The sequence below is a fragment of the Polistes fuscatus genome, unplaced genomic scaffold (genome assembly GCF_010416935.1).
Source record: "Polistes fuscatus isolate 324 unplaced genomic scaffold, CU_Pfus_HIC Scaffold11, whole genome shotgun sequence".
Classification (NCBI taxonomy): domain Eukaryota; kingdom Metazoa; phylum Arthropoda; class Insecta; order Hymenoptera; family Vespidae; genus Polistes; species Polistes fuscatus.
Window position 1 is genome coordinate 2,887,732 of NW_025113009.1, and position 24,841 is coordinate 2,912,572.

Consider the following 24,841-nt stretch of genomic DNA (forward strand, 5'->3'; position numbering starts at 1 on the left):
CGACGAAAATACGAGATAGGAAAAAAACGAAGATGGAAAAGTTAGGAAGGAAAGACTCGAATTCGTGTAGGCGGCGTAAAGATAAAAAAGAGAAAGAGAGAGAGAGAGAGAGAGAGAGTAAAATAAAAATAAATAACTAATATAATAAATAATAAAAAATAAAAATAAAAAAAAAAAAAACAATATAATATTATTGCGTGGTACGAACAGAACTGTGATATTTTATTGTATAAGTTTGCGCGGAAAAGATGATGAATTAATATGACGAAAAAGCCTCCGGGGAGAATTATAATACTAAATGTAGATGCGGAATATTGTATTTTACGAAGAAGTGCATCCTTAAGTCATATTAAAAAAAAAAAAAAAAAAGAAAAGAAAAAATTAAGAAATACGCAATTTAACGAAATACGCGTACCGAGTGTTCCCGAAAAAAAAAAGGAAAGAAAAAAAAGAAAAAGAAAAGCTCGTACTATCGAATTAACGAAACGAGAAACGAAAGAGAAGAAAATAAATATAATAATAATAATCAATGAAAATAAAAGAAAGAAACGTGTGAAAATGGAATTCATATTAATATTTATTATATATATCTTCTTTTTCTTCTATCGAGGTATCGATTTTTAAGGGGAGCATTCGGTTTCTTTCGAGCCAATCGCAGCGTCCCGGTGTTTAATCGTTTTTCCTGTTTATAAAGTATATATATATATATATATAAAAAAAACTAAATGTTTCGTAACAAAATATATATATATATATATATATATATATATATATATATATATATATATATGTATGTATGAACAAAAGAAGAGAAAGGGAGTAAGAGAGAGAGAAAGAGAGAAAAGTAGAGAGAGAGAGAGAGAGAGAGAGAGAATGATGAGAGTTTTCTTTGCAAGAAAATATATTGAACGATTTTAAATGCGACAAGTAACTATTTAGAGTAAGTATACTTATATTATGTCTGTAAACTCTTTGAAAAGAAAATAAGATTTTCGCGCCATCGACCGATCTCGTTCCAAGCAATCCTTCCTTCAACCACCCTCCTCCACTTTCCCTTGGCTCCTTTACACCCCACCCCACCTATTCCTCAAGCTCAAACATTAACGTGACATTAGACGCATGCCATTTTCGCCGAAGAAAATAAGACTTTCTAGAATTCGCGAAGCAATGATGATTTCGCGAAGGGATTTTCTCAGACGACTTTAAGGCACGCCACAAAATCCGTCGATTCGAGCACATAATAAATATAACGCGAATGCATGGAAACGAATGAACGAATGAATGAACGAAGAAGGAAGAGAAAAAATAGAAGAAGAGAGAGAGAGAGAGAGAGAGATACAATAAAACATTAAACGAACGAAGGAACGAACGAAAGAGTGCAAGAGAGAAACAGAATGCGTTTGTATGCGTGCGTGTATATGTGTATATGCGTAGGTAAGAGAAAAAGAGAAAGAGAAAGAGAGAGAAAAAACGCGCGCAAGTATTGCAAAGTTAAACATTATTTATATATGTAATATAAAAGAGAGACAGAAGAAGAGAAAAAGAGAGAGAGAGAAAGAGATTGGAAAACGAGGATAAAAAAAAATAAACGTTAGACGTAAAATTAACTCTACCGATTTTTCGACGATATCGCGATAACGCGATCGACAACGTAGTTAGAAAAAAAATCTTTTGCGAATACGTTAAGTATTGATAATTAATTAAAAAAGAAAAAAATAACAAAACAAAAGAAAAAGGGGTGAATAAAATATATCGAAGATCGTCGATAGATCGGTAGTTATAGTCGAAAAAATCGAAAAGAATCTAATTCCGCTCACTCACACTCGTATTATCTCCTATTTGTATGACGCGAAACTCGTCTCTTTGAATGTCGTTTCGGTAGTCGTGTAAACTAATATTTTCATGAATCAATAATTTCGAATACTTTTCGAAAAATGAGGAACGAGATTAGAGTGTATGTACAGTAAGAAAGAAAAAAAAAAAAGAAAGAAAGAAAGAAAGTAAGTAAGTAAGTAAGTAAATGAACGAAAGAAAAGAAAAGAAAGAAATTAATGAAAGATCAGCGAACCTTCCTATACGACACATACGATATACAACGAAGCGGCGATAATCGTTCGATGTTTTAGGAGCGGAGCGTCGTGTTCATCGCTTAAAAAAACTCAACCATAACCCTCCCTTCCTCCTCCCCCCCTTCCTCATCAATCCCTACCCTGTCTCGGAGAATAGGAATACCTTTTTAAAAAGTAACAAAAATATTACAAACAAACAAACAAAGCGAGCACGACACAACGTACAAATCCGACGAGAAATGGGAGCGTTCACCCCCGCCCCCCGCTCCCCGTCACTCACCCCGCGCTCGAAATTCGTATGCGCGCGAGAACAATTCTCCCCTTTTAATCGTTTCGAAAATAATACAAATATGAATCGCGGGTAGAATATCATCATTTAGAAAATCATTCTGTCCGTCTGCCTGTCTGTCTGTCTGTTTTTTCCTTCGTACCACGAATAAACGAATAGAAAATATATGGGGAGAAAAGAAAAAAAAAGAAAAAAAGAGAAAGTGTAAATCGCGCGTTTGCGAATTTCATCTAAATTTTCGTCGAACTTTTGTAACCTCTCGCGAACTCTGCGACGCCGAAAGAAGAAAAAAAATTAGAAAGAAAGAAAAAAAAAAATATGCTCTATTTGTCTGTCTGTCTCGCGCGTTCTCTTTCTCCTTTCTTCATCTTCTTTTTTCTTTCTCTTTCTCTCTCTCTCTCTCTCTCTCTCTCTCTTTCTCTCTGTCCCTCTCTTCTGTCAGTCTGTCTGTCTATAAATATATAAAAATCTCTTTTTCCAAAATTTATTAACGTTAGAAAATAATAAAGATCGTTTGGTCGTTAACGATACTTGGAGTCCGATACTCGAAGAATCGTAAAGCAGCAATAAAATACGATGAACGATGAAAGAAATATACATATAGTATAATTCGAGACGACTATTATACCTTTTTTTTAAGGGTTTAAAGTCATTGTAGGCGGACCAGGATAGACGTATTATCGAGTTACGCGTCGCAGAGTTTGCCGATCCATAAATATCGATCCATTGTATTTATAAAAGGATTTTCAAAGTTTTTTCTGACTATCTCAAATTCTCTACGAACCCCTATCATCATCATCATCATCATCGTCATACACCTACGGCAACCTTGTAAGAAAGCAAATCATTCGCTACACGCACCCACCCACCTATTCCCTACGACCACTCCCCTTCATCCGATCCCACCCCCGTCCGTCCCTATCGTCGCCCCGACATCGACATTAACTGTTTGTCCTTTTTAACAAATATAACAAAACTTACATCTTACTAACACGTGTGCGCATCGATTCGAGAAGTCAACGCAATTAATGTGCAATTTTTTATTATACATTTTTACCTTTCTCTAAGTTGCTAACTCTTCTTGCGTTGGCGTCTTGTTTTTGGCGCGATTCTTTTTTCAAAACCCTCCGAGAGTCTTACAAAATGGCGCGGCAGACGGGGAATCCCTGCCAATTTACATTTAAATTTCAATTTTATTTTATTTTTAATTTTATATCAATTTCTCTTCGATATAACTATAAAGATTGATCAATATTTTTTTTTTACAAGTAATTCGATCTCGAGAATAAGAATTATATATACGAGACTACGAAAAAGTTTTGCGTTTAAATTAAATATTATTTATTTCGAATTTTTTAACTCATTTCTTGCCCACCAGATGGCTGCACTAGCTGCAACGTTATGGTCTCGCCATCTATCCATGAAATGTATAAGCTCGGATCTAAACAATGTGAGTGAAGTGATCGACGCGTTCCTCGTACGATAATTTAAAAAGAAAAAATATTTTATATATATATTTAATAAGTCATTTATTTGTGATTACTTCGATTGATGCTTTGACTCGTTTTCAAATGAATCATCTTAATCAATGCGGGGTAAAAAAGAATCGTAGGTTTGTTTGCTAGTGCGCATGTTTTTTACATGGAAGATATGTCACAATCAGCTGATCAAATTAAAACGAAACGGTGGCAGGCATGTTAAGAACGATCGATTGTGTTGTCAGATAGCTGTCAATCGTAGATTTAAATATTTCTATCAAATTATGGATTAAATTCTGTTATATGTGCGTGATTTAAATAGTGGACGTTCGTAATGGCATTTTTCGAGGTTAGTTTAGATATTTTAAGAAGTCAATTGTATCTTTTCCATTTATCAATAACCTCACTTTTACGCGTGAGATACTTTATTATAAGAAAATATTTCCTTTTTAGTGGCGCCGATTTAATTTTTTTGATCTTAAGAAAGAAGTTGATTCTGGAAAAATAGCTAAAGCACTTGGGGTATATTTAACAAACATATCAATTGTAATCATACCAAATTTCTCAGGAAACGTCTCAAAACTTTGATATTTTCTTATATTCTACAGGATGCACAAATTACTGCAGCAACTAGTGGCAATGGTCACTTGGTATTTGGAGATAATACTGGTAGTGTACATTTAGTTAATAGGAATTACGATGTTAATACTTTTCGTGCATATGAGATTACGTTAACCTTGGCACAGCAAGTTCAACATTCCACTTTTCTCTTCACTATTGGGGTTAGTAATGTTTCTATTAAAAATATTCATTAATTCTTTTAAATTTGCCATTTCCTTTGATAGGAAGATGAACCTGGTTGTAATCCTACTATCAAAGTGTGGAATTTAGCAAAGCCTGATAAACAAGGAAATCCAATCTGTGTTAGGATCAGTAGAGCTATTCCTAGTTACAGAGCAGTCCCGGTGACTACTTTACATGTACATACTAGTCTTTCTTTAATGGCAGTTGGTTTTGGAGATGGTTCGATAATGTTGTATAGGTAAAAGAAAATCATTTATTTTATGTATTCAATATAACATTTGTTTGTAATGCATAGGTATCTAAAATTTACATTTCTAGAGGTAACCTGACAAGAGAAAGAAAGAATAAGATCAAAGTTTTAAAAGATACTAACATTTCCATAACTGGTTTGGCCATAAGATCTACGGATAAGCAAACTTACTTGTTCGTTGCCACGAATAATAATGTATTTATGTATAATATTACTTTAAAAGATAAAGAATATAAATCTGATCTGGACAGCATGGGCTGTGCAAAGAAATGTAGCGTTCTAGCTGAATCCATACAAGATAGTCATTTCATGATTGGACGTAACGATGTATGGTTTGCTAAATTTTTATTCTTTCTATGTATTAAGAAAATAAATTAATTTTGAATTATGTACAGGCAATATACTGCTATACGCCTGATGGCAGAGGGCCATGCTACGCGGTTGAAGGACAAAAGATAATGTTAGAATGGTTTAGAAGTTACTTAGTAATAGTAGCAAAAGAGGCAGCTAATGTTTTGAGAACTACTACAACTATATCAGCGAAACCAAAGTATTCAGAATTTCAATATGATAGACTCCCATACAACACATAACATTATATGAATATGATAAATTAATACTATTATAATCTTATTACAGTACTATTGAACCAATACCACCTGGCGTGGATAAACACATGATTACGGTTCTCGACATTCAAAATAAATTTATTGTCTTTTCGGCATCTATGATATCAGTACAAGCTGTTCTATCAGAATGGGGTGGTTTTTTTATTCTTAGCGGAGATAGCAAATTGTATCATCTGGATGAAAAAGATTTGCAATCAAAATTAGCATTACTTTTCAAAAAGAATCTATACGATGTTTCTATTAGGTAATATATTATTTTATTACTATTATAATTCATAATTCAGGAATATACTTTTTAATCGATCAGCAACGTTTATACTTTATTCTAGGATAGCAAAAAGTCAACAGTATGATACGGAAGGTCTCGTAGATATATTTCGACAATACGGAGATCATTTGTATTCTAAAAGTGATCACAATGGTGCTATAGAACAATATATTAAAACTATTGGAAAACTTGAACCATCTTATGTAATACGGAAATTCTTAGATTCGCAACACATAGATAACTTAAAAACTTATTTACAAGCGTTACATAAAAATGGTCAAGCAACAGAGGATCATACTACATTGTTATTAAATTGCTATACAAAGCTAAATCACACGGATAAATTAAAAGAGTTTATTATGGTAAATGATATTACATAAGAATGTGAAAAAAATGAATTCATGACTTATCAAATGTTTATTAATTTTAGACGAAAGATCGAGGAGTTGATTTTGATGTTGAAATTGCAATCAAAGTTTGTCGTCAAGCATCACCCGAGGATGCTTTATTGCTCGCACAAAAACATAATAAACATGAATGGTATTTACGAATTCAAATAGAAGATAAACGTGAATATAAAAAGGCATTGGAATATATAGAAACGTTAGAATTCGAAGAAGTATGAGTTCTTTAATAATTATTTACTTTTATTTGATATATGTCATTGTAAGTATAGTATAATAGAATGTTTGAATTTTTACAGGCAGAATCGAATATGAAAAAATATGGAAATATACTCATAGAAAATGTGCCAAATGAATCTACGCAATTTTTAAAAGCTTTATGCACTAATTATAGACCTTCTAACAAACCACTCGTAGATCAGGTATTATCGTACATTCAATGATCGTTTATATAAATAGAATATCATAATATATTATATTTTTTTCCTTGTAGAGCGCATTAGACGGTAGTACGGACCATCATGTCGACAAAGCAAATCCAGAAGATTTTATATATTTGTTCTTAAATAATTCAGTGCGTTTGGTTGAATTTTTAGAACATTTAATCAAATCTGAAAGCAAGTGGAGCACACTCGTATACAATACTTTAATAGAACACTATTTACATCTTTGGTCAGCCCAGGATAATCATGTGACAAAAATGCAATACGAACAAAAAATCCTTCGATTGTTACAAAGTTCGGAAGCATCTTACGACAAAGATCAAATTTTGATTTTGTGCCATCAGCATGATTTCCGTCGTGGATTATTATTTATTTATGAGGAAAATAAGTTGTATCAAGAAATATTAAGATTCCATTTGCAAAAAGGTGATAGTGAACAGGTATTGGCTACGTGCAAAAGATTTGGTCATCAAGATCCAAACTTATGGATTCAAGCGCTATGGAGTGTAGCTAAGAATAAAAATGTATCTGCTAAACTTTTAGCTGATATTTTATCATATATAGGTAAGAGTAAATTGCACTAAAAAATATTGTATCATATAATTAAAATAATGTTCATCGAGTTAATTAATTTTTTAGCACAAGAAAAGCTTTTATCACCCTTAATGGTAATCGATGCGATATCTACATCCCTATCTTGTACACTTGGCGATGTACGAAATTATTTAAATAGCGTGTTACGATCAGAAAATGAACAAACACAGGCTGACGCCGAATTAGCGGAAAAATATCGTTTAGACACTTCTAATTTACGAAAACAAATAGAGACAATTAAAAGTAATACTATAATCTTTCAAGGTTCACGTTGTAGTGCTTGTCATCATCAATTAGAATTACCGTCTGTACATTTTATGTGTCAACATTCGTATCATCAGCAGTGAGTAAATAATATTACAAACATTATTTTCAATCGTTTAGAAATAATTAAATTTTTATATTTCTTTGCTGTCAGTTGCTTTCAGAGTTTTTCCGAAAACGAAAATGAGTGTCCAGCTTGTCTACCAAATAATAAAAAATTATTGGATATTATAAGAGCGCAAGAGCAATCGAGAGATTTGCACGAAACGTTTCACAGTTTATTGGATCGCGCAGAAGATCCATTTTCTTTGGTAGCCGATTACTTCGGTAGAGGTGTTTTCAAAAAATTAATGGTAATCACTGATGCAGATAAATCATTGTCCCCTACGTCAGTACAAACAGAAGAACAAAAATTAGTCTACCGACCAAATACAGAAGCAAAGATTAAACTAACGGAAAAGAAAAATACCAATCCGTCAGGTATTCATCGTTATTATTTAGTAGAATAATTTTTCAAAATTTTCACTTGTTTATTATATTTGTATATCTCAGCTAAACCAGATTCTCGTTACTCGAGTCAAGACGGTTATTCGAATATTTCTAATTTGATTGGAGATGAACACATACGTTCATTTACAAAACCAGATGTTTATTCTTCTTCATTGGAAGTAAATATATCAGGGACGGGAAGCGGTATATCAACTCCTCGAGGAAATTCGAGAAAAGCTTCGCCTGTGCCCATAAGAGAAGCCCGTATATTGAATAATATAACACCAAAATCATCTCCAATTCAGAAATTTTTCGTAGTACCAAAACCATCTACTGTACCAGTAAATCCTTTTAAAGTGGATGATTACGATGAATCGAAAAATCCATTTTCTGAGGATAAAGATGATGATGATAAAAATCCTTTTAAGGATGACGACGACGAAGATAATGATTACGACAAAAATTTAAATCCATTTGGTAGATAAATTATTTCCTTCCTTAATTAAACTGACATGGAAGCGGTAAGTTTTAAAGGAAATAAAAATGTTCGTGCATAATAAACTAATGCGCCTAGTAAAAGGTTATCTGAAAATGACTCGTTAAATGACCACTTATAGAAAAAAAAGCAAACTCTTGGCTCATCTAAATATTAATTAATTAAATTCAGTAATACTAAATGTAAAGGCGATTTTTTTAGTCATAATTTTAATTTTAATATTTAAATACTGGTAAAAAAAAAATATTTAAATATTCATACTCGCATTTTCATTTGAAAACATAACATTTAAAATGGATATAATGATCAATTATCGTGCATGAATTATGCTTATATGCATTAAAATATTATTTCACTGTATATATATTGAAATATAAACTTTTTTACTCTAGTATACATTTATAAATACACACACGTGCGCGCGCACACACACACACACATACACACACTAATAACACTTGACATTACGATATTTATGTATATGATTTAGAAAAAAATAATAATTATTAAAATATATATATTTTACTTAGGAAAATATCTGTAGCCAATAGGTGCTACTTAATCTAAATGTCAAAGTAAAAAATATATAAATTATAATACCATTGCGCATATACACACACGATAATAATCGCTTATTTAAATATTATAAATTACTCTGCCGAAAAAAAAGTAAGGATCGGATTATTCCTGATATGTGCATTTTTAAATTTGATTCTCATAATTAATTATCCATGCTATCCTTCCACTCGCATATTTTATTGCTAATTCGAGAAGCGTTCCAATTTTCTATAAGATCAGAATTTCTTGATTTCACAAACATTGGAGTATAATATTCATCGACGGATTCTGGGATAAAAAAATCAGATAATTTTGGTACGAGATCTCTTTGCCTTGGTTGTGGGTCTCTACTACGCATTATCTTACTCGGAAATTGTTTTTCGTCTATAGACAAATCGACTAAATTTTTATAAATGACTTCATTTAAAGGAAAATCCAATGCACTTGAAATCTGTAAAACAAATAATTAATGTTTATTTATGTTAATAATTAATGTTTACAATAATTTACCTTTCCATTGACTAGATCTTTGTACGTTGCAGGTAAATGCTCGATGTCTGTTACTATTTTCTCTTTTTTAACTTCATCCAACTTATTAATGGTACACATAATCGAATTATACTGTGGATATGATAATTTTTCACTAGGAGTAACATTTGATCTTACGTTCGTACTTTTATTTAATCGACGTACGTTCAAATCGATGTGCTTCTGCCTTGATATACCTGGTTCTATGTATGCTTTCGCATTAGATACTACAACATCGCGTAAGATAGATTTTTTAACAGGAGAACTTTTATTTTTAACTAAATTTTTATTATACTTGTAACATGGCATAACATTAATTGTACTAGATTTTGTACTCAAATTCTTTTGCGAATTTTTAGTAGATGTATCAGAAGTTTTTTTAATTTGTTTGTCAATACTTAAAGCATGTGGTTTATTTATACTTTTTGTTGTATTATGTTTTGTAACAACTGACTTTTGAGTATCGACTTTGGTAGAATCTGCTTTCTTTTTTATTTGAGTTGTAATTTTAGAATGTAATGGTTTTATGATTGCTGTGTCTTTTCTTAATTGTGATGATCTTTTTGTATCTGAATTTTTATTTTCTTTTCCTTTATCAAAGCTATTCTTTGTAGATCGGTCAGAAATATTTATTGTTGTAGTATTTTTAGATTTAAGAACTTTACATCGATCGCTTTGATTTGTAACCATAGGAAACGTCGAACAAGGTATACTAGGAATATCTTCTTGTGAAAATTTTTCACAGATTACAGATGTCTGTTCTATGTTATTAGCTTCCAAATTTGCAGTCGAAGATTCTTTGTCATCTCTCTTACGAATTGATTGATCTTGTAAGAAATTATCGTCTTCTTTTTGATGTGAAGCATGTATACCACTGTGTGAAATTACTGATTCTTTCTTCTCTGCATCATCGCTAGAACATGTACTCATAGCAATTACATTATCCAATTTATTATGTAAACTTTTAAGTTTAACAGATGTCTTGATGAGTCTATCATCTATAATTTTGGGTAAATGTTTATCCTTCTTATCTGCCAATTTGTTAGAATTTTCCTTAACGTTAATAGCCTGACTGAATCTAACTTTAGGCTTTGCAAACAATTTACTATCTTCAGACATTATAATTCATAATAATGACATACCGTAGAAATTAAGTAAAGTTAATTGCAAAAGATAAATGAGAGTATCAAGCAATTTTCATTCAAAAAATAATTACAATGCTTCAATAAATTATTCTCAATGACAATGTCAAAACAATAGTTATGAAAATTCAAACAAAAATCCACAAAAGCCAAAATACCAACATTACTGTCCAACATTGCACGATACAAAATTTCTAAGTATTTTTTACCGCGTTATTTATTTTTTATATACCAAATTGTTTCCTTATCTGATCGTCAGATAGCGTTACTGCAGCCTCATGAGGGGGGGAGGACCTTTCATCTTTTTACCTTCTGCTCTTTGAAATTTGACGTCATTAAGATTGAATATCACGAAAATCAACACGAATAATTTGAATTGGTTGAACAGTACTTTTGAATAATGCAATGCCGCTTACAAAAGTGAAAGTTTTAACATTGGAATGTAGTTTAGTTAGACACAACGTATTACTACAGCGTTAAGGAAAAAAAGTTCAATGTGGTTGTCAATTTGTCGGCGCTGCAGGTCGTCTGTCAGAATTTTACGTCGTTTTCCCTTTCGCCGCTCGATGTAAGCAGGTGTATTTCAACGGTTTGATTTAAGGTCGATAAAGTGATATGTATTTCGAGGGTAGGAATTTCCTTATGACATGTATATACAAAAAGGAAAATGCAAATATTTGTGAATTTTCGTCATATTAACCTCCCACGTTATACGCACGGAGTACGGTTTAATGTCTATCCAGTAAAAGCTAAGTGTTAATTCGCTTATAAACCACGTGAGGGGCTGGTGATGATGCAAAATAACTCAAAAACAAGAGAAATGTTTATCGTCAGAGCTTTGGAAAAAATTTTAGCTGACAAGGACGTCAAACGTTCCCATCTATCTCAGCTAAAAAGATCCTGCGAGTCGGCACTTGGTAATTTTATTTCTTTATTCATAACGTCTTTTATTATGATTATATAAACAAACTAATTTTAAATTTTATTTATTTTTTATCATTTTCATTTAATTAATCTCTCAGAGGATCTGCGCAATGAGATCAAAGATGTGCCCGTTGCACAAGGGGAAGAAACAACTTCAAATGCTCTACCGCAGCCAAAAAGCGATTCCAATGTTATCTCAGCAGAAAAGTATTTTTTGCCCTTCGAATTGGCTTGCCAAAGTAAATCTCCAAGAATTGTTGTCACCGCGTTGGACTGTCTTCAGAAATTAATTGCATATGGTCATTTAACTGGAAATGTACCAGATTCTACGGAACCAAATAAGTTGTTGATCGTTCGTATAGTCGAGACAATATGTAGCTGCTTTATGGGTCCTCAAACTGATGAAGGGGTACAACTACAAATTATCAAGGCTCTTTTGACAGTCATGACCAGCCAACATGTTGAAGTACACGAAGGAACTGTTCTTCTTACCATACGTACTGTTTACAATGTTTACTTGGCATCGAGAAATTTAGTTAATCAAACAACAGCCCGAGCCACCCTGACGCAGATGATAAATGTGATATTCGCTCGTATGGAAACTCAGGCGGTAAAGATTTATATCTATCGAAAAAAATATACTTATTTTCATAAAATATAATTAATTTGATATGTAATACAAATCATTATAATGGTTTTGTATTTCAGGAAGAAGAAAATGTTAGAACAGAGCCAGAACAGCAACAAGATACTTCTGCTTCGAGTGGCGACACAGAAACAGAAATTGTAAATAATGATGAAGTACCAACTGAAAATGTCTGCGAATCGCATGTTATAGTTAAGAGCATCTTAGACGATATTATTAATTCAGTCGTGCCAGAAGATGCCATGAATGTGGCAACTTCTGAAGAAGCCAGTTTAGATCAAGTGCCTGCAGAAGATAATACGGATGAGGCAGTTGCAGAGAGTGACAATATGGTTACAGCTAAATTTACTCATGTGTTACAGAAGGATGCATTTTTAGTGTTCAGGGCACTCTGTAAATTATCGATGAAACCTCTCCCAGATGGTACCCCTGATCCAAAGTATAAACATAATTTATATATTTATTATATCCTTACCAATATTTTCATAGAACAATTAATAACTGTTGTTTAATTATTTTTTAGGTCGCACGAATTAAGATCGAAAATTCTATCATTACAGTTGCTTTTAGGAATATTACAAAATGCTGGTCCAGTACTTCGTTCGAATGAGATGTTTGTAATAGCTATAAAACAATATTTATGCGTCGCATTGTCTAAAAATGGGGTCTCTTCTGTTCCTGAAGTATTCGAACTATCATTAGCTTTGTTTTTGGCGCTCTTAGCTCGCTTTAAAGTGCACTTAAAGATGCAAATAGAAGTGTTTTTCAAAGAAATATTTATGAACATTCTTGAAACGTCTAGTAGTTCCTTTGAACATAAATGGATGGTTATCCATGCTCTGACTCGTATCTGTGCGGATGCGCAAAGTGTCGTTGATATATACGTAAACTATGATTGTGATCTTTCTGCAGCTAATTTATTTGAAAGGTAATTACTCATCTTATTTGTACATAGTATTGTCAAACTATCATGCTAAAAGTCATTTTTAATTTATCATTCATAGATTGGTGAACGATTTGTCCAAAATTGCGCAAGGACGTCAAGCTTTAGAGTTAGGTGCATCTCCGAATCAAGAAAAGTCGATGCGTATTCGTGGTCTCGAATGTTTGGTCTCAATTTTGAAATGTATGGTCGAATGGAGCAGAGATTTATATGTAAATCCAAGCGTACCTGCGGATCAACAATTACCTAGTGAACCTCCCGATCCTCCCCTCGAACCACCTCTTCCTCGTTATGGAAGTGCTGGTAGTTTATCCTCTGCAAACTCTAGTCTCGTAGGAAATAAGGAAATACCAGATTCACCGGAACAATACGAAGTACAGAAACAACAAAAGGAAGTCTGGGAAGCTGGTATTGATATGTAAGTAAAATAATTTATGTTAACATTGCTAAAAAACAATAGAGACCATTTTAATAATATCGCTTAATTAAAATTTAGTTTTAATCGGAAACCAAGTAAAGGAGTGCAATATTTACAAGAACAAAGTCTTCTTGGTACATCCCCTGAAGATGTTGCAAGATGGCTTCATATGGATGAACGATTGGATAAAACTGCGATTGGTGATTTTCTGGGTGATCATAATCATAATCAAGTAATGTATAATTATATAGATCAAATGAATTTTGCGGATCGCGACTTGGTCACAGCTCTTAGGTATTTCCTAGAGGGTTTTAGACTACCTGGCGAAGCACAAAAGATTGATCGTTTAATGGAAAAGTTCGCCAGTAGATATTGCGAATGTAATCCAAAGTAAGTAATAAATAAATAACTTTCAATTTCCTATAATATATTAATGCTACATTTTTTACGTTTTAGCAACGGATTGTTTACAAGCGCAGATACCGCATATATATTAGGTTTTTCTATAATTATGCTTACGACTGATCTCCATTCTCCTCAAGTCAAAAATAAAATGACGAAAGAGCAATATATCAAATTAAATCGTCGCATTAGCGATAACGAAGACCTGCCGGAAGAATATTTATCAAAAATTTATGATGAAATAGCTGGTAACGAAATCAAAATGAAATCAAATCCTAATCGTCCTGGGAAACAAGGTAAAAAATAATATCGATTTATATAAACATGTTGTATATACACAAAATAAATATCTAATAAGTAATTTCATTTGATCAGTAATTTCAAGTGAAAAAAAACGTAGACTCCTATGGAATATGGAAATGGAAGTAATTTCAACTGCGGCAAAGAATTTAATGGAATCTGTTAGTCATGTTCAAGCACCATTTACAACAGCTAAACATTTAGAACATGTACGTCCTATGTTTAAAATGGCCTGGACGCCTTTCTTAGCAGCTTTTAGCGTTGGATTACAGGATTGCGATGATCCTGAAATAGCATCTTTATGTTTGGATGGCATCAGATGTGCCATTCGAATAGCTTGTATTTTCCACATGACAGTAAGTATTTGTGCAGACGTATTTTAAAAATATTAAATGCTGATGTAGAAATACTAGATTATTCGTTGTTCAATTTAGTTGGAACGTGACGCCTATGTTCAAGCTTTGGCTAGATTTACGCTTCTAACGGCAAATTCACCGATTACGGAAATGAAAGCAAAGAACATCGACACGATAAAGACATTGATCACCGTTGCTCACACTGATGGGAATTATCTTGGTAGTTCGTGGTTAGATGTTGTCAAATGTATCTCACAATTAGAACTAGCTCAACTCATTGGAACAGGAGTAAGACCGCAACTTCTGGGACCTCCATCGAAGCCTCATTTTCCATCTCCTCTGTTTACTAATCTGGCACACAATAACTCGTATCAAAATAACGGCCTTAATTTAAGTTCCTTAGATCGTAAGTATTCATTTTTTTTTCTCAAAAAGGGTTAACTAATAACTAAAACTTTATATAAAAAACATTTGTTCTCTTTACAGCAAGCGTGAAGGAATCCATAGGCGAAACAAGTTCTCAAAGTGTAGTTGTGGCTGTCGACAGAATATTCACTGGCTCTACCAGACTGGACGGAGACGCCATAGTTGCATTTGTAAAAGCACTTTGTCAAGTATCTTTAGAAGAATTATCACATCCTACGCAACCCCGAATGTTCTCGTTGACGAAAATAGTTGAAATTTCTTATTATAACATGGGTCGTATAAGGCTTCAATGGTCAAGAATATGGCAAGTTCTTGGCGACCACTTTGACAGAGTTGGTTGCAGTCCTCGACAAGAAATAGCATTTTTCGCGGTGGATTCTCTCAGGCAGTTGGCTACGAAGTTTATAGAGAAAGGCGAATTTGCTAATTTTAGATTCCAAAAGGATTTTCTTAGGCCATTCGAACATATTATGAAGAAGAATAGATCTCCAGTTATCAGAGATATGGTCGTTCGATGCGTAGCACAAATCGTTCATTCTCAAGCTCCGAATATTAGATCTGGATGGAAAAATATATTTAGCGTTTTCCATCATGCAGCAAGTGATCGTGACGAGTCTGTAGTCGAATTAGCCTTCTCCATGACAGGGAAGATAATAAGTAAGTTATTTATAATAATTCATTGTATTGATTATCAGAACGTCATTTCTTATTTTTTAACATAAATTGTGTTTTTATTATTTCTTAGATGAGCTCTACGCCGAAGACTTTAGTATTATGGTTGACTCCTTCCAAGATGCCGTAAAGTGCCTCAGTGAATTTGCGTGCAATGCTTCTTTTCCAGATACTAGCATGGAAGCAATTAGACTCATGAGATCTTGCGCATCTTACATCGTTGCTAATCCTAATTTATTTGCCGAGGGTATGATGGATGATAGTGGAATAGTTTCAGAAGAAGACAGAGCATGGGTATATAAAAGATAAATATATTTGAATTAAAATATATATAAAATTTGTTGTAATGATACTCCATTTAGGTGAGAGGATGGTTCCCGTTACTTTTCGAACTATCGTGTGTTGTAAGTAGATGCAAATTGGATGTGAGAACACGGGCACTAACTGTTTTATTTGATGTTGTCAAAACTCATGGTGCATCATTTAAACCGCACTGGTGGAAAGATCTATTTCAAGTGCTCTTTCGAATATTCGATAATATGAAACTTCCAGAACAGCATACAGAGGTTTGTACAATAGCGTCAATTATAATTATGAATTCAATTTATTCGAATTTTGTAAAAATAAAATGAATCTTACAGAAGGCTGAATGGATGACAACGACGTGTAATCACGCTCTTTATGCTATTGTCGATGTATTCTCTCAATTTTATGACACGCTAGGTCCACTTTTATTGGGTCAATTGTATTCTCAATTGCTATGGTGCGTTCAACAGGATAATGAACAGCTCGCTAGGTCAGGTACTAATTGTTTAGAAAATTTAGTTATTAGTAATGGAATTAAATTTGACGAGAAGACTTGGGATAATACGTGTCGTTGCGTACTCGATATATTCGAAAGTACATTACCAACAGCTTTAATTACTTGGAAACCACCATCACCGAATAACGAAAATGCAAAATACAAGTTATTTTCAGCTTTATTAATTAAATGTGTGGTACAATTGGAATTGATTCAAACTATAGATAACGTAGTATTTTATCCAGCAACATCGAGAAAAGAAGATCAAGAGAATCTTGCTTTAGCCCAAGCCGACATGCTCAATGGAAAACCTTCTGAATTAGGAGTTCAAGGTGGAGGAGATCAACAGAAGGAAGAGCAAGGAATGTATTGTTCGTTAACGACTACACATCTTTTACAATTGGTTGAATGTTTATTAAAGTCACATCGTTTTGCTAAAACTTTCAATTCCAATCACGAGCAACGCCAACTTCTTTGGAAATCTGGTTTTTATTGCAATATGAAATCAGAAACCGGTCTATTGAATCAAGAAATACAATCTCTGGCGTGTGCTCTTCGTATTCTTTTTAAAATGTACAGCGACGAGGCTCATAGAAACGATTGGGCTAAAGTAGAAACGCTTCTAGTCGAAGTAGCTTGCGAAGCATTAGAATATTTCCTTGCTCTTTCTAACGAGATGCACATCGATGCGTGGACACCTATACTTCTTTTACTTTTAACTAGGATTCTTAAAATGAGCGATAGTCGATTTGCCGTACACGCATCTAGTTGTTATCCTCTGCTTTGCGAAGTCATGTGTTTTGATCTTAAGCCAGAATTGCGTTCGGTTCTTCGTAGGTTTTTCCTAAGGATCGGACCGGTATTTAGAATTACGCAACAGTAGCATTGTAATGTAATTTATTTCTTGTAAATCGTACTCACTCTATCTCTCCCTCTCTCTCTCTCTCATGGTGTACTTTATATAAAGAAAAAAAAACAAAAAATCGGGAAAAGAAAAAAACAACCATGTATTATTTTACATTACACGTATACATATATACATATTATACATAGTCATTGAGTAGCCATATAAGTATTTACTATGAACAAGTATGAAATAGTGAAGAGTAGTGATCGTTTATCATTTTCAAAGTAATGCGTACGAATTGTGTATGATTATAATAAGTAGTAAAAAAAAACACATGCAAATTATACATAAATAGAAAATGTCTACAATTTGTGTATCATATGCGAAGATTATGGTGTTACATATATATGTATGTATATATATATATATATAATTTTATATATATATATGTATATGTATATACGTATATATGTATATTTATGCTTACAATTATTTATGTCGACTTGGTCACTCCATCTTATTTAAATAAATTAGATAGAAAGTATGTTTTATTTCAGTACATTCAATGAAGTTTCCAACGTGCCATAACATTATTGCTTTTTTTATTCTTAATAAGAATAAGTTGAGACAATGCGCCACATCGATCTTGAATAAATGTAATATATTTGTGTAAACATTTCGGATTTAAGGTACTCAATGCTATTTTAAGATTTGGTCCCATGGAATATTTTTCTCTTAAACATTTTTAAAATATTTTTGTCATTGATTTTAAAAAATTTTTTTTAACCTTTGACCAGGAAGTCCCACCAAAAGTAGTTTGTGAACAAATAAAAATATTTTCTTTGTATACACATATACTTGTAAGACTAATACTATATGTGATGTTTTTCTTTTCTTTTCAAATTCTTATTCGGTCATCATTAATTATGCTTTCTTCTCAGTCTTCTTGGGTAATAAAACAGCTTGAATGTTTGGTAAGACTCCGCCTTGAGCGATGGTTACACCGGACAACAATTTGTTTAATTCCTCGTCGTTGCGAATGGCCAATTGCAAATGTCTTGGAATAATTCGCGTCTTTTTGTTATCGCGTGCAGCATTGCCAGCCAATTCCAAAACTTCAGCAGCAAGATACTCCATTACTGCAGCTAAGTAAACCGGTGCTCCGGCACCAACGCGTTCAGCGTAATTACCTTTTCTCAACAATCGATGAATACGACCAACTGGAAATTGTAATCCAGCTCTGTTTGAACGAGACTTTGCCTTACCCTTCACTTTACCGCCTTTACCACGTCCCGACATTTTCAAATTCAAGTTCCAAATTTACTCGGAAATCAAATACGCGTTTACGTTCGACACTCTAGTAGCATAACAAAAATGATGGGAAAGCTAAGGTATTTACGTATACCCCCTTTCTCTCCAGTCACGAATAGCAGCGCGCCAAACGCTGCTACATTCTGATTGGTCTGTTCCAACTACTACCGCATATATAAAAAGGGCGCATAACAAAATTTTCTATTTCTCTGGTTGTTTTCGTTCAAGACATTTTGAATAGTTCAACGTTCGTCTTTACAAGGAAAAATATATTTTTCTACTATGCCACCGAAAAGCAATAAAGTTAGTGTATCGGCTAAACTTAACAGTACTGCGATAAAAAGGGGCGATAGAAGTTACGCAATATATATTTACAAAGTATTAAAACAAGTACACCCGGACACCGCAATCTCGGCCAAAGCTATGGGAATTATGAACCATGTGACGATACAAGCGAATTTATATAGAACGATACTCGCGCCAGAGCACGTTGTAACTAAAGGGTTAATATAGTATTATGATCAAGTTTTGAGTTACCGACTGAGTCGTTGCTCAAAATTATACAATATAAATCAAACGTATAGAAATTGTTGTTACTGGTAATGAATTAGTTTCCGTTAAATGTAATCAAGTATTTCAAAAATAATCTCGTTTATTTTTGTATTTCATTAAAAATAGCGCAGTGATTTTTTTCTATATATTTTCGTAACTAATTAACTAGAAGGGAATAGCCTTTCGAAATACATTCCATTTCTGTTTTCTGTTTTCGATAATACTACATATATATGATCACGCGTGTGTATATTTCTCACACGTATATCTACTAGGAAAGCTTTCGTCATCACAGAAAGACGTGGATCGTCGCGATGCTACAAACCAGCTGCGTCTCAGCTGTTTTCTATCTCTTCCCTTTCGACCATCCTTTTTTTATCCCGGCGTTCTTTTGGACATTTGGAAATAAAATGCTAAACGAACGTGACTCGAAACTATACAGAGATTTGATTTTTCTCGTAAAATCAAATCTCATGTATGTTTCCTGTTTGAAATGATGCCTTATCTGTTTTGTTTTTCTTTTTTTTTGTCAATGTGTATATAAGTGTTGTTCGTTTTTTTGATTCTTGTAGATTCAATTTTATGTTCAAATTTCGTTAGAGACGTTATCTTGAGCTAGACTCATTGTTATATGGGATACTCTTTGCCTCGAGTATTTTTCGAATCTTCACTTTGAAATAGTAAGCCAAATTCCACGGTCTATTGTTACAGAAACTTTTGGTGAATTCTTGGGTTTCTAAAATGTCCTAAAGAATACATTGAATAGACCTTCCTTCAACACACTTTACGACCCAAACGATTCGGATATTTCTTAAATCTATTCTTAACAAATTTGTCACAAATAAAGAATCTTTTCCCTTTTCCTTTTTTTTTCTTTTTTACGGTCAGGGTCCTTCTACAAAAAAATACGAAGAAAAGGAAAGAATGTTACGAAAAAATAGTTTGATTTTTGTACCACTTGACCAGAATGGCCCTTCGAATAAAATTTTCCTTTTCCTTATTTTAATTCTAATTGTAAATTTGTAATTAATGTTACGATAAAACCATAAGAAATTTATTCTTCATTTTACGATAACTAGCTAACTGTAGATATTATTCAACGTGTCGAGAGAAAGCACGCTCTTCGGTATAGAAATATATTTCACAGGGCAGGAATAGGATTGTGTGGCAAGGACGAAACTGGGTATCGAATAGAACAGGTGAACCGGATAAGCTTAAACAGCTGTTTCCGCGCTTTATCCTAACTCCAATTCAGTCAGCTTTCTTCTTCCTCAAACGTATTGCACTCAAGTCTCTTATCCCTTTTTATATCCGTTTCCTCGTGTCCTTTATCCTATGATCACTCGCACGTGATCTTTCATCACGTACAACTTGAAGTTTTGCAAATTTATGAATTTTCACAAAATTTCGTTACTTTGTAGAAAATAAAATTAGACTAGGAAAAATAGGGTTGCGTGTAATAAAAATATAAGTATAACAAATATTTTCCGTGTGCACATAAATAAATAAAATAATATATATTTGTACGTGTGTTGGATGATACGTGTGCGTGTCGGTATGCGTATGTATGTACATGGGAAAAAAAAGAGAGAGAGAGAGAGAGAGGAAGAGAGAGAAACGGTGGGGCAGAAAAGCTGGAACGTTTACCGACGATGCAAAGTAATACAAGAGCACGCTTCGAGCACGCCCGTTAACTCGATGGAGAGTGTCACCGGCAGCACTCCGGATTGAACTTTTCCAAGTGCTTCACAGTCCGGCTAAAGAAGTCGTCGACGAGATTTTAACTGTAGAACCGAGGCACTACTGAGCTTGTACTGAGAAAGAGACTGACAGCAAGAGAGGAAGAGAGAATCAAAGAGAAAGAGAGAGAAAAGCTTCGAGGAGACCTATTTGCGATGTTATCTCATATTTGACATATATTATATACTTTTTCTGGACACGCCATTAGAACATAATCGGAATGTTATAATAGACATTTCTTAACTTTTTCTCGCTCATAATGAATACGTACTATTTTTTGTAATCGATAAAATTTGATTGTAAGCTCACAAAAATATTTTCTAAATAAGATAATTAAAGCTAAAATCAAATTCCAATGCTACGTTATTTGCGACTAAACGTCCGATCGACCATTAGATTTTTTCAAAATTCTTTCCATTCAAAATCTTCTTTATTTATTTCCTTCTATCTCTATCTTTAAATACGATTTACATTAACGCGAACTAAATCTCTCATTTTCTACGTAAAAACATTAATAAAGTATTTTATAGAATTAATTATTACTCGTATTTTGTTATTTCTTTTTCTTTTTTATATTATTTGATATTATCATAATATAGTCATGAAACGATAAAATATCGTTAAGAAGGATTGATTTTAGAATAAGAGAAAAAAAGATACGCAAATCTCTTAAGATATGGATCATAGAGAATTTCTTAGGGATTTGCCGTGGTGCCGATGACGATTTACGCGAGTACAAAAGCGATATATCCGTAAAAGCGCTGCAAAATCAACTGATATGCTTCTCTCTCTTTCTCTCTTTTGCTCGCGATAGGAGTGACTTCGTGCTATTGACATCCGCTCCTCGTGGTATCGACATCCCGGTACAAGCTCGTGCCGAGAGCACGATTTCGCGTCACTTTCAGAGAAAGAGAGAGAGAGAGAGTGAGAAAGGGGCAGAGGGGGCGAGGAGGAGGGGGGAGGGGGAGAAGGGCTCTGTAGACCATGGGCCACCGACGTTGTAATTTTCGCACTCGTGAAAATTACACCGACTATCGCCGCCGATAAGTCGTAAATTAGCAGTACATTCGATCCCCGAGTTGACCGTGTAAAACGGCCATTGGGATTCTCCTGCGATTGACGCCATCAACGAACGAAAGTTACGACGACGAGAGAGAGAGAGAAGCGGATTCCACAATAAATTGGAAATTAACCGCCGCGAATCGGTCGAGGCTCGTTAACATCGACGAGACCCCCCTTCTCCTCGATGATCTATGCTTCATGAAAATCCCGCTGAAATAATATATATATACTTCGATTCGAGTTCTCTTTTTTTTCTGGTTTATTTTTTACCCGTATAATTTTTATATTCAACGACATCTTTTTTTTTTTTTATATATAGATCGTATAAGAGATCATTCTTATATGATGATAAATTATTTAAATATTACAAGTTAACGTATATCGTATAAGATTTAATTCGATATTTATATATATATATTTTATTTAGAAGAGATTAGAAGAAAACAAAAACCCGTTAGACCTCAGCGACGTTTAAAGCAACATTTTAAATATACATATAAGAATATAATAAATCATTTAAATAACTACACACACACAGACACAAGTTCATTTTTCATAAGATTTTGTACAATTTCTTTACAATACGAATTTATTAAGAAGTCTAGAAAATAATTATCGACGTAAGGAATATAACAAGTAAATAAATCGTAAATCGATAATAAAAGTGTATAGAGACGAGCCGAATTTAATCAACCAAAGCATATAATTTTCCAAGGCAAAGGCCCAAAAGGAGAGAAGACAGTTTACGTGTTTCACGAAGAGAAGTCATAGTTGTACCGGGTAAATGAACTGAACTCTATCTCTCTCTCTCTCTCTCTCTCTCTCTCTCTCTCTCCTTGTTTCTTCGACATAGCCGACAAATTGAGCTCCTAACCAAAACTTAGATTAGTTTCTGGACTAATTCGCGCTTCGTTATTAGCGCCGGCGTTAATCCAATGTCGCGGTCTATGTCAGAACACGAAACGATTTGATAAACTGCTCATCGCTAAAACTTTTCAATTTTCTATTCTAATTATATATCGTTAGCACACATTAAACGAGGATTTGACGATGTAATAAACTTTGACAAATCTATGGAAAGTTCAATTTAAGATTAACAACAAAAATATATACGGAATATTTCATAATATGTGGGACCCACTTAGGGAGTCCGACAGGGAAACCGAAAAACAAGTGGAAGGGGAAAAAAAGGGGTTTGTACAACAAACATGTGTCCCCATACGAGTCTTGCCTTTCAATAATATTTTCTTCGTTATCTACCGAGTTTATTTCCGTGTGTTCGACGATGATTTCCTTTTCTACAGGATTACGTACGGGTTGCATCATGGGGGTTTTTTCTATTTTCGATGAAGCGACTTTTGAAATAGCCTGTATATATATATATGGGGAAAAAAAGAAGAGAAAAATAAAAAGCAGGGACGAAGAAAGAAAAGAAGATCGGTGGGCTCGTAAACGAGAAAATCGAGAATCGAGAAGCGAGAATTTGGAATCTCGCTTGGTACCTGAGTGTGCGTATGGCAATGACAGGAGCGTGACGAAGTGCTAATAATACGTACAACAATGGGACAGGACCGGGCGTGCGCGCGAGCATAACCAACCTGAATACCTAGAAGAGACCTCGACGAAGGAACGCACGACGATCTCGAGGAACGTGACCCCCAACACCGTCCTCCCCCCCCTTCCCATCATCCCTTCAAGGTACCAACAATACTTCCATAGATAACATCGATATTTTACGAATTGATCCAATTATAAGTTCATCGTCTGAAATCATTTTAAACTCTGTATAAGTATGCGTGTCATGGGACTTATTGGTTATTAATTCAATCAAAAATAAAACAATATCATTTCTCTATAATCCAAGATGTTTTAAATAATTATTGATAAATTAAACGTCTCATCGGTTTACTTTTCGCGTTATATCACGCATTGATATAATCAACCGGTGCCTTCGATAATTGGTCGATTTAAAAATCAAAATGAATTGTACAAAAATGAAAAGAAACTAATACGTAGGAAACACAAAACATTAATTAATATTTATATATATATTTTTTCTTTATCGTAATCTACATATAGAGAATATCATTCGAAATTTTATCCAGGAACGTCAAATTCATATTCTCCTTGGCAATCTCACATTTGCAAAGGACAACGATGATTCTTCTTTGGAGAAAATTCCCGGAAGGGTTGTTGGAATGCGAGACAAAGATCGAGAGAGAGAGAGAGAGAGAGAGAGAGAAATAGATAGACAGAGGTGAAGGTGTACTCTCTTCCGAGGTGAGGCTGGATGCTGGGATAGAGGTAAGTTGGAAGGGTAGAGAAGGAGTATGAGAGAAAGAGAGAGAGTGGGAGAGAGATTGGGGAGGGTGGTGAAAGCAAGCTATTTCTCAGCTTCAACAGCAGGGCTTTTCTTCGCGAGAATATATCGACACGTCAGGAACACACTGGCCCGTTTACAATATCCGCGTATAGGAGGCCGTGTGCGCGCCTATATTTTGACCATCTCTCGCGCGTCATCCTAAAGGGTGCCGAAGGGTGTCGAGAGAAAGAGTTTAGTCGATGATCGGTGTCCTTGGATCCTTTCCTTATCGCTTATCGATAACTAAAAATTAGACAAACGAAAAGAAACAAGCTGGAACAATAGAGAAAGAAGAAGACACAACTTCTTCAAATTTGTTATTTCGATTATTACTTTTTCCTATCGGGAAAAGGAATAATATATTTTCCAAGGT

At 33.8% G+C, this 24,841-nt stretch overlaps 4 protein-coding genes across 5 annotated transcripts; 2 read left to right on the plus strand and 2 right to left on the minus strand.

The window, feature by feature from the left end:
• The first annotated feature begins 3,804 nt into the window (after positions 1 to 3,804).
• LOC122526220 (vacuolar protein sorting-associated protein 11 homolog) lies at positions 3,805 to 8,868 on the plus strand. 2 transcript variants are annotated; one of them, XM_043649471.1, is made up of 14 exons: positions 3,805 to 4,185; positions 4,290 to 4,358; positions 4,445 to 4,618; positions 4,682 to 4,878; positions 4,959 to 5,217; positions 5,286 to 5,440; positions 5,530 to 5,763; positions 5,849 to 6,149; positions 6,218 to 6,406; positions 6,491 to 6,613; positions 6,685 to 7,198; positions 7,274 to 7,571; positions 7,647 to 7,972; positions 8,045 to 8,868. In XM_043649471.1, the coding sequence occupies exons 1-14, from the start codon at positions 4,171 to 4,173 to the stop codon at positions 8,464 to 8,466; spliced, it is 3,276 nt and encodes a 1,091-aa protein (XP_043505406.1). In that variant the 5' UTR covers positions 3,805 to 4,170; the 3' UTR covers positions 8,467 to 8,868. The 2 variants fall into 2 exon arrangements, with proteins under 2 accessions (XP_043505406.1, XP_043505407.1); XM_043649472.1 differs by lacking the exon at positions 4,290 to 4,358.
• LOC122526221 lies at positions 8,724 to 10,691 on the minus strand. Its single transcript, XM_043649473.1, has 2 exons — positions 9,546 to 10,691; positions 8,724 to 9,486 (listed from the first exon to the last, which is right to left on the minus strand). Exons 1-2 carry the CDS (start codon positions 10,680 to 10,682, stop codon positions 9,199 to 9,201), a joined length of 1,425 nt encoding a protein of 474 aa, XP_043505408.1. The 5' UTR covers positions 10,683 to 10,691; the 3' UTR covers positions 8,724 to 9,198.
• Positions 10,605 to 17,505, plus strand: LOC122526219 (brefeldin A-inhibited guanine nucleotide-exchange protein 2). Its single transcript, XM_043649470.1, has 13 exons — positions 10,605 to 11,622; positions 11,728 to 12,239; positions 12,338 to 12,714; positions 12,799 to 13,203; positions 13,280 to 13,636; positions 13,715 to 14,026; positions 14,093 to 14,334; positions 14,414 to 14,694; positions 14,773 to 15,100; positions 15,181 to 15,777; positions 15,866 to 16,086; positions 16,155 to 16,358; positions 16,434 to 17,505. The coding sequence occupies exons 1-13, from the start codon at positions 11,496 to 11,498 to the stop codon at positions 17,475 to 17,477; spliced, it is 5,007 nt and encodes a 1,668-aa protein (XP_043505405.1). The 5' UTR covers positions 10,605 to 11,495; the 3' UTR covers positions 17,478 to 17,505.
• Positions 17,506 to 17,971: 466 nt separating this feature from the next.
• LOC122526222 (histone H2A) lies at positions 17,972 to 19,154 on the minus strand. Its single transcript, XM_043649474.1, has one exon. The coding sequence runs from the start codon at positions 18,738 to 18,740 to the stop codon at positions 18,366 to 18,368; it is 375 nt and encodes a 124-aa protein (XP_043505409.1). The 5' UTR covers positions 18,741 to 19,154; the 3' UTR covers positions 17,972 to 18,365.
• Between the last annotated feature and the right edge of the window lie 5,687 nt (positions 19,155 to 24,841).